Source organism: Giraffa tippelskirchi, chromosome X (assembly GCF_054371585.1).
Source record: "Giraffa tippelskirchi isolate mGirTip1 chromosome X, T2T-mGirTip1v1.2.pri, whole genome shotgun sequence".
Taxonomy (NCBI): Eukaryota; Metazoa; Chordata; class Mammalia; order Artiodactyla; family Giraffidae; genus Giraffa; species Giraffa tippelskirchi.
In genome coordinates, this window is record NC_137289.1 from 118,810,001 (window position 1) to 118,820,383 (window position 10,383).

Sequence of the window (10,383 nt, forward strand, 5' to 3'; positions counted from 1 at the left end):
CAATGCACCGGACACAGGATCAATCCTTGGTCCAGGAACTAAGATCCCACATGCCATGGGGCATCTAAGCCCATACCCCACTCCTACTGAGGCCACATGCCCCAGAGTTGGTGCTCCACAACAAGAGAAGCCACTGGCGATGAGAAACCTGTGCCCCATGTCTAGAGAGCAGCTGCCACTCGTTGCAACTAGAGAAAGCCTGTGCACAGCAATAAAGACCCAGCACATCCGAAAATAAATTAAATATTTTTTTAAAAATAGTGGAAATGAGCTACAATACCTTAACAAAACTAATCCAGTTCCTGTCATTCTTGGACTGGGTTATATTTTAGTGGTAGGTATTCAATGTGGAGAAATTTGCTTTTCTTGCTGCTTGTATTCTGCTACAATTAGCAACATTTTGCTGTACTGCATATTAGGAAATCAAAAGTCCCGTCCTAATTTTTTAAACACGTGTGCTTGTTGATGGAAAGAAGTAGTATATACTAGAATGATTTTTTGTGTTTTTTTTTTGTTGTTGTCGTTTGTTTTTAATGTTAGAAAAACTTGCTAAAGAAGTAGGTACTTCTTATGGCTGCTATTTCGTCCCAGCATTTTCGGGGCTGTATGCACCTTATTGGGAGCCCAGTGCAAGAGGGTAAGAATTGAAAATAAGGTATGCTTTTGTCAGTCTTGATTTATTTACTATATTAGCTAAGAACTTATTGGTTAATAGTTTTATATTTTCAAATGATTTTGAAATATGGAGGAAATCTTTTATACTTGGGAAGTATAATTTTAGAACCTTTAAACTCTAAGAAGTTGGGACTTCCCTGGCTGTCCAGTGGTTAGGACTCCACGCTTCCACTGCAGGAGGCATGGATTCAATCCCTGGTTGAGGAACTAAGATACTACACTGCATGCCCCGTGGCATGACATAAAGAAGAACTCCAGGGACTTCCCTGGTGGTTCAGTGGCTGGGACTCTGCCCTCCCTCCCAGTTCAGGGCACCTAGGTTCTAGATCCCACCTGCCACAACTAAGACCTGGTTCAGCCAAATCAATAAATAAATATTAGAAAAAAAAACCCATGAAGTTATGTCATCTGAAAATAAGCCCCGGCCATATTCCTATTCATGTTAGTATTATTATCATTTATCTTCAAGATACCTGCAAGTTATGTATCAAAAGGCCATCATCTAAATGAATATTGATTTGGTTTTATATTATTGTCATCTATTCAGATAGATCATGAACTTTTTCATATGTGGATGCAACATTGTAGACTATAAGGATTTTGCCAGCTACTTAATGTTTGTGCCCAGTTTCGGCTCCCCCCCTGACCCCGTACACGTCTATGTACCAAATTCAACCTTTCCATATTTAGCACATTCCCGATTGATGACTCATTTATTCTGCTCTAATCTTAAAAATCTTTGTGTGTATTTTTAGGATCATCTGTGGGCTCACTCAGTTCACCAATAAATGCCATATTGCTTTTGCTGCATTAGAAGCTGTTTGTTTCCAAACTCGAGAGGTAATCAACATGGGCCTTTTTCCTGTACTTAATCCACCTTTATTATTCCTAAACCAATTTTATATATATGTATATGCTAGAATTTTATGAGAATTTAATAAGCTTGTTCTTGTTGTTCAGTCACTAAGTTGTGTCCGACTCTTTGTGACCCCCATGGACTGCAGCACGCCAGGCTTCCCTGTCCTTCACCATCTCCAGAGTTTGCTCAAACTCATGTCCATTGAGTCAGTGATGCTATCCAACCATCTCATCCTCTGCTGCCCACTTCTGTTCTTGCCCTCAATCTTCCCAGCATAATCAGAAATTAAGCCTGGGGACTTCCCTAGCGGTCCAGTGATTAAGACTTCATGCTTCCACTGCAGGGGGCACGGGTTCCATCCCAGGTCAGGGAGCTAAGATCCCATGGGCTGCACAGTAAGCCCCCCCCCCCAATTTTTTTTTTAAATTAAGCCTGCCTAAACTGTGATGTAATAAATGCAAGTTTGTTTTCTTTTCCCAGCTGTCATTACTTTCTAAGTTCCTGTTAGCTGCTGGGCACTGGGCATTTTACAGTTGAGGGGATGCTGAGCGACACATATTAGGCAAAGGATTTGAGTAGTAGCACAAACATAGATACCACGGCAGGAAATCAGGGTGCAAAATAGAGTTGTCTGGCTTGCTTGAATATAGAGGTGAGTACAGAGGAGTGGTAAGAGAAAAGGTTGGTGGTAACCAGATCAAGGAGGACCTAGAAGAAATCTCAATTTTCCTTCTGTAGGCTTTGGGGAGCTTTTGCGTATTTTTAAGTAGAAGATGGCTATTTTCTGAGATATTACTGTGTGGTACTTTGATGATGTTCATTGCACTGGGTTTTTTTTTTTTTTTCAGATTTTGGACGCCATGAACCGCGACTGTGGAATTCCACTCAGCCATTTGCAGGTAGACGGTGGAATGACCAACAACAAAATCCTTATGCAGTTACAAGCAGACATTCTGTATATTCCAGTAGGTCAGTAACCCTCATTCCTTCAAACCCCAATAGTCATGTTTTTTTGGAAGAACTGATTTTTCAGGCATATGTAACTGCTAAGATAGTGATGTTGTTCGCTCCCCTCAGTGAAGCCGTCCATGCCTGAAACAACTGCCCTGGGAGCCGCCATGGCTGCAGGAGCTGCAGAAGGGGTTGGAGTCTGGAGTCTGGAGCCTGAGGACTTGTCGGCTGTCACAATGGAGCGATTTGAACCTCAGATCAACGCTGAGGGTACTTTTATTTGTTTTTATTGTAGAGTTGATTTCTAATACAATGTTGTGTTAGTTCCAGCAGTACAGCAAAGTGATTCAATTATATATACTATGTTTTTCAGATTCTTTTCCCTTATAGGTCATTACATAATATTGAGTATAGTTCCCTGTGCTCCACAGTTACCTGTTTCAGTGAGGGTACTTGTAAAAACTGAAGATTGGTGTACTGTGAAAAGGGAGAGAGAGTTTGGTGGTTTAGTCACAAATCAAGAAATGAAATAAGATTGCAAATGCAAAGGTAATTTCATATTCAGCTGCTGAACATATTTGGCTTCATATTTGAATGAATGTGAATAAGAGAAATAGTTCCCTATTAAAAAAAAAAAACAAACTTCTATAATCACTTTTTTACCATTCACTTCTACTGTTTATAGTCTCTTCATGTACAAGGATAACAGTGCCACAGTATCAGTTTTATTAATAGCCTGTTAGTGTAACCTTTTCTGACAGTGACAAGGGAGATATATAGACCACCGACACATCATGTCTGCATTGGGTCATCTTTAGTGCCAATGCCCAGTTTTAGGACAGGATTAACTGGGCTAAGGACCATTCTGGTAACTTTTAACTAAGCACAGCAGGGCTAGCCTGACAAAAGCAGCAACAATTTACATCAATGAGCATTAAATATTTGACTCACTGTTGCAACAAACAAAACTAAGCCACAAGACCGACCAATAGACTGTAGCCCGCCAGGCTCCTCTGTCCATGAACTCTCCAGGCAAGAATACTGGAGTGGGTTGTCAGTTCCTCCTCCAGGGGATCTTCCCAACCCAGGGATCAAATCCATGTCTCTTGCATCTCCTGCATTGGCAGGTGGATTCTTTACCACTGCACCACCTGGGAAGCTCTAATACCTGTAATTAAGTTTGTGTACAAAAGTCAGGTTTTATATATTCAATTTTGTTTTAAACCTTTTTAAAAAGCTGTCTATAAAATGGTATCATAGTGAATTTTGTGGTGGTTCAGATGGTAAAAAATCTGCCTGCAATGCGGGACACCTGGGTTTGATCCTTGGGTTGGGAAGATCCCCTGGAGAAGGGAACAGCTACCCACTCCAGTATTCCAGCCTGGAGAATTCCATGGACAGAGGAGCCTGGCGGGCTACAGTGCATGGGGTCACAAAGAGTTGGACACGACTGAGCGACTTTCACTTTCCAAGGTCCTCTGCCTTCCCCCAAAGAGAAGGCAGATCAAATAGGATTCTCCTTTCTAATTCATCACCACCTGCTTGTGAATGACCTGGTCTTAGCAGGTAGCCTGTCTCTGCATCTCCCTTCAGTTTGCAGACCAGGCTGAATTTCCCTCCAACTTCCACACAAGCTTCTCTCTGCCGTCACTGGCAGTCTTTGGCAGCCATACTGGGATCGGAGTCCTGGTAAAGCTCCATGTCAGTTAAATACAGTGTAACAAACATCAGTTTAATAAGTGAAACAATTTGTCAAGAATGATGAGTGAATATTAGTACTTAGAACATCTTAGTAAACTGTCTTTCTTTTTTAAAAAACTTTTTATTTTTTATTGGAGTATAGTAACTAACGGACTTCCCTGGTGGCTCAGAGGTTAAAGCGTCTGCCTCCAATGCAGGAGACCTGGGTTCGATCCCTGGGTCGGGCAGTTCCACTGGAGAAGGAAATGGCAACCCACTCCAGTATTCTTGCCTGGAGAATCCCATGGACGGAGGAGCCTGGTAGGCTACAGTCCACGGGGTCGCAAAGAGTCGGACACGACTGAGCGACTTCCCAGTAGCATAGTAACTAACAGTTGTTATTGATAGTTTCAGGTGTACAGCAAAGCGACTCAGCCATACGTGTGAAAGTGAAAGTCGCTCAGTTGTGTCCGACTCTTTGTGACCACATGGACTATACAGTCCATGGAATTCTCCAGGCCAGAATACTGGAGTGGGTAGCTGTCCCTTCTCCAGGGGATCTTCCCAACCCAGGGATTGAACCCAGATCTCCCACACTGCAGGCGGATTCTTTACTGTCTGAGCCACCAGGGAAACCAAGAATACTGGAGTGGGTAGCCTATCCCTTCTTCAGTGGATCTTCCCAGTCCAGGAATCGAACTGGAGTCTCCTGGCAGATGATTCCATACGTATACATGTATCCATTCTCCCCCAGACTCCCCTCCCGTCCAGTCTGCCACCTAACATTCAGTAAACTGCCTTTCTTATGTATGGTTTTCCTACTTTCTATTTCTAGAAAGTGAAATTCGTTATTCTACATGGAAGAAAGCTGTGATGAAATCAATGGGTTGGGTTACAACTCAGTCTTCAGAAAGTGGTAAAAATGTTTTTTTTGTTATTGCCACTTTGTCCTAGTATGTTAAATAGCTTCTTTAAGTATCTGTTTATACTTAGCAAGGCTGCTCTGAAGAATAGCATTATCATATGCTCATAGTTTCTAACATTTTGAAAATACTTAAAGTTCTAAACATAAAATGTAAATTATCAGATTGATATATGTGCTTATCTCTATCCTGCCATACCTTTCCTTATTAGTTTATTCCTGGTACTTTGATTGATAACTTAGTTTTCTTAAAAGTAAAAGTATTTCTAGTTTCTTCCTAATGAAAAAAAAATCAACTAAACTTTTTTTTTTCTCTTCGTAACTGACTTTGCCTTTTTGGGAGGCTGTCTTCATGACCTGAACCGACCAAAAGCTATATTGATTTCATAATACATTTCACGATTTCCTAGACTGCTCCCAAGCCCTTAGTGAGTGTATGTTGTGAGAATTCATTGAAATAAGAGGAAGAAAAGTACCAAGCATAGTAAATTAGAAATGTCATAATTGGGAAATGCTCTTGGCAGAAATTAGAGGACTTTTGTTTTTAATCACTTAGATGGGAAGGTATCTACCATAAATAAACTATTTAGTTGTAAACAGCTCTGAGCTGCCTTTAATATTGAAACAGCCTTTAACATACCTTTAATAGGGCATGATATTGTAATCCGTTGCTAAATACAAGATTTGGAATTTAATGAATGAAACAATGGCCAATAATATTTTGAAGCATATAGTTTAAGAGAGAGGAGTTTATAAATGAAATATAGCCTGCCTTCCAACCCCAAAGTGAGTATAGAACCACTTTTTAAAAAAATTATTTATTTATTGGCTGCACCAGTGCTTAGTTGCAGCATGTGGGGTCTAGTTCCCTGTCTAGGGGTCAAACCTGGGCTCCCTTCATTAGGAGCCCAGAGTCTTAGCCACTGGATCACCAGGGAAGTCCCAAGAACCACTTTTAATGTATCTAGCTTTTCAGAGAAGCTTCTGGGATCATCCTGTTTCTACTTGAAGCTTTTGTTTATTATCCTAAATAAGCTTTAGGCTTAATATCCATTGTCTTGACATCTTTTGTTCTGAGACCCACCTTTCTTTCTAAGATGGTGACAAAGCCTTTCTTGCTAAGATTGTCTGCAGTTTTGAGACCTTTTGCAGTTAAACTTCTCAATCATAGGTATTTTTTGTAGCACAGTGGTAGTTGCTTTGAAGGACGCAACAGCCGTGCACTCTGATTTATTTTCTGGTTGCCCTCAGTTAAAAGCTGATGAAAATGAGTTCCGTGATTTCTTTGACTAGTTGTATTTTTTTAAATGGCACAGAAACTTCCCTGGCAGTCCAGTGGTTGAGACTCCACACTTCCAATGCATGGGGCACAGGTTCATCCCTGGTCAGTGAACAAGATCCCGCATGCTCCCAAAAAATAAATAAATAAAATGTATTTTATTTATTTTATGGCCAAAAAAATATTATATGGCCAAATAAATAAATAAAACGGCACAATTCAACCTGTTCCCCTCCCTCGCTGTATCTGCCTCCATGTTGATACCATACATACTTCTTCCTTACTTGCAGTTGAGGATATGATTTTAATCGCCAAGTTCCCACAAAGCCAATTATCATTTTCTCTCTGTTTGCTTACCTTACTGTCAGTGAACTTAAAATGCCAAGAAAAAGTGGATAAAGACAATTACATGATTCTTTTGTTTCTGCCATCAGAATTGATGATAAAATAATTTGATTTTTTGAGAGCTTTCGATTTTTCAAACTTGATTTTTGTTTCAGTTAGGCTGCAGTGTATTTAAGGCAAAGTGTAAAAAACAATTTGTAGTAGATTTATGAAAAGCACTCATGTACAACATTTTGAGAGTCTCAAAAACTGTATAATAATCCAGATAACAATATTCAATTAGTGAAATGCCGATTGTTCTTCATGCAATGTAAGCTATGTAATAATAGTACAGATAGAATCTTGTTTTGATGATCTCATAAGGCTATTCAAATTGCTGCCTGGCCTCTTATCCTCTTTAAATAGTTTTAATTTATGGGAAGAATATTATGTTAGCTTAATTTCCAAAGCATATTGCCAATTTTGAAGCATTCATATTTATTTTCTTGTTGGTAACTATATTTGAATGGAATGTAAAGAATTTTTAACATACAATTTAATATGTTTTAAATGTTGTAGAAATGATTGGGGATTTAATATTTTTTGGAGAGAGCTTATGATAAGTAATGACTTCATGACTTTGTACTCCAAACCCACCAAAATAACATTTTCTTCAAAAATTGTTAAATGTTCAAGATACATAATGTTTAAATTCAAGAAAAGCCTATGTCTGTATCTATCTAGCTATTCTTTAAAGGAAATGTTTTCAATCAGGTTAGAAAATATCAAAACAATTGTGTTCTCAGACAATATTTTAAAATGTAGATTAATACAGTTTAGTTTTTAAATTATAGTAACATTAATTTTCAGGTTCATTTTGTTATACCAACTGTGTGTAAAAAAGAAAATGAAACCAATAGGGTTTGAAATTCATTTTCAAACTCATGAATTGGACTAATATAACTCTTCTCTGATAGCCAAAGGATCTATAATTTTAATCTGGATGGGGAATGGGATTGCTCACTTAGTATCTTTTGGGGAAGAACCAAGAAAGCTAAAATCAGCAGCCTCCCAAAAAGAAAGTTCTCCTTCAGCTTTCTTTGGCTTTGCCAGTGGAAGGTTTATGTTGGTCTATATGCTCTATGTTCTTGCTATTTGTGGCATGCTATCTGTATCGTTTGTTAACTGTCATAAGCCCTCAGTTTGGATTCTGGTTTTGATTTAAAGTAATAACTCTTTGATACTATTTTTATAACTTTTTTTTTGCTATCATGTGATTCTTAACACAAATATTGTAATTATGTGTCTCTCTTTTGGTTTGCTTGACTGGAATTCCCTCCTACTCGGATGACAACAGGTGACCCTAGTATCTTCTGTAGTCTACCCTTGGGCTTTTTTATAGTGAGTAGCGTGGTAATGTTAATCGGAGCAAGGTACCTCTCAGGTCAGTTCCTCTTTAAATTAGACAATTATATGAGTTAGCGTTAATGTATTTGTGTATAAATCAACAGAAAGTTTTCAGTATTTTTCCTTCTTCCTGTTCTTAGGAACCTGGAAAATCTATTAAAGGTCTAGTTAATATACCATTTAATTCAGAATTAAGGACTGTGACTCTGCTTTTATTCTCTTTGATTTTTAGTAGATGATTTTCTTTGAGGGGCTACATTCTGCTGGCAAGTGCAGCAGTAAGCACAAGTACTACTGTTCATGCTTAAATGAAAGGATGTTCAGAGTGTTAGATGAAATGTATAGTATTTGAAATCAATTGAATTTGCTTTCAAATGTGCCTAAGTTGTTTTTCATGCTTATGAAAATCTTCTACACAAGTCTTAATATTTCAATCCTGGTAAGACTTTCGGCCAGAGTATGTTAGCAGAGTTTCTGTAAAACTCTAAACCTGGGGAAAATGTATTGTCACTTTTATTTTAGTTAAGAGAATACATTGGTGAACTGAAATTTTTTTTTAATTATTGCTGAAATAAATTGGGGGTGAAATTCAAACTGAATTATTACTTTTGCATGTTCTGAATATTCTTATAAAAGTAAAATTGCTCAGTACATTATAAAACTCACTGTGTAACCAGCATTAATTTAAATATAATAATCATTTTTGGAAGTTGTTCCTGATAATAGCTCAGTTTTTCTTCAAATTAATGGCCTAAATGGAAATGACATACTTCATATGTTGCCAAGAAAGTGAAACATTTAAAAAATCTTCTTAATTAGGGAAAGAGTTGAATTATTTCTCTTAATTAATTACAAGATGACCTGGGTTTAAAATGTAAAAATTTTTTATTGATATGGGAGAACATCTGTTTTTAGAAGTCTGACAAGCATTAATCAGCTTGGCATCATCACTAAAGCACTATATATAAATATGGAATGAAAAGTTATTTACATTAGCAGAAAGGGAATAAAAATTATCTACATTAGCAGAACATTAAATTATCTTTTAAATTATGATAAAATTTCATGATTATGTGCATGAGAATTTAAAATTAGATTTACCTTTTTCTGTGTTCTTGTTTATAATAAATTTGTTCAAATCTTTTTCTTCCATAACAACCATGTTGGTATTAGTGCTTTACACCTTACAAAAGGCTTCTGTATACATAAATCTGTACAGAATTAGCAGATGCTTATTTTCTTTCTGCTTCTCAGGAATGTTTGGTGGAAGAGTCTGAGTATTCCCCAGAAGAACTATAATTTAAATTTTTTTAAATTCTGTTTTAGGAAAAGTTCTATTTTTTTTCTTTATCCTGAGGTTTTTTTTGTTTTGTTTTGCTTGTTTGTTTGTTTTTGGCTGCATTATGATGGTCTGGAAAAGGAAAGAAAATAGCATTGCAGCTGAATGTTTTCATCGATATTTTTTCCCCTTCTGTTTCCCTTTGATGCCAGTACAGAATGAAAAAGCTTGGTCTTTGAAAAAATAGGATATATAACATATCTCTAAGCTAAAGGATACAGTAAATGTCCAAATTCCCAGACTTCCAAAATAGATATGATTGCCATCTTTAGGATCTCTCTTGGTAACATATGCTGAGATTTGAGAAAAATTGGAATGACTTGTCTTGGTAAACAGTTAGCAATAGCGTTCATTTGCTAATTTTGAAATTGGCCCAGTTATATTTGTTGCATTTTACCTGTGAAGCAATATTTAGGAATCATATGGAATTTCTAGCTCAATAATGATCGAATCATCTTCATTGCTTTAACTCCTAAATTGCATGTTGATTATTATTGATATATATGATTTTTGTCCCATTTTAGGTATGCCGTAAATACTACCAACTCATGGATTCCAAAGATGCGAGCTCTTTACCTATGGAGAGAATCCAGTGATTCTGTCTCTTAATGTGATGACACTATTCATAGACTGATTTTATTTATAAGCCACTTGCTGCATGATCCTCCAAGTAGACCTGTGGCTTGAAATAAAGAAAATGCAGCAGAAAGAATGCTATAGAAACATTTGGTGTGTTTTTTAACAGCACTAGTTAAGATTGGACCAGCCACCTTTGGGGCTGACCCCCTCCTTTGCAATCATTTCCTGCCTCATTCCCTGTAAGATCTAGGAAGAATTCAGATCCTATCCATTGGAATCTTTCATCACGTATATTCAAATTCTGATGGGCCAGGATTTGATTCCTGCACTACACACGCTTCATTAAGGGGCTATTACTAACTGGCTAA

At 37.5% G+C, this 10,383-nt stretch overlaps 1 protein-coding gene across 1 annotated transcript; it reads left to right on the forward strand.

Moving 5' to 3' along the window:
* The first annotated feature begins 533 nt into the window (after positions 1-533).
* LOC145535741 (glycerol kinase-like) lies at positions 534-10,145 on the forward strand. The gene is made up of 7 exons (XM_081564090.1): positions 534-637; positions 1,431-1,515; positions 2,383-2,503; positions 2,612-2,755; positions 5,001-5,081; positions 8,048-8,134; positions 9,961-10,145. Exons 1-7 carry the CDS (start codon positions 534-536, stop codon positions 9,969-9,971), a joined length of 633 nt encoding a protein of 210 aa, XP_081420216.1. The 3' UTR covers positions 9,972-10,145.
* Positions 10,146-10,383: the final 238 nt, after the last annotated feature.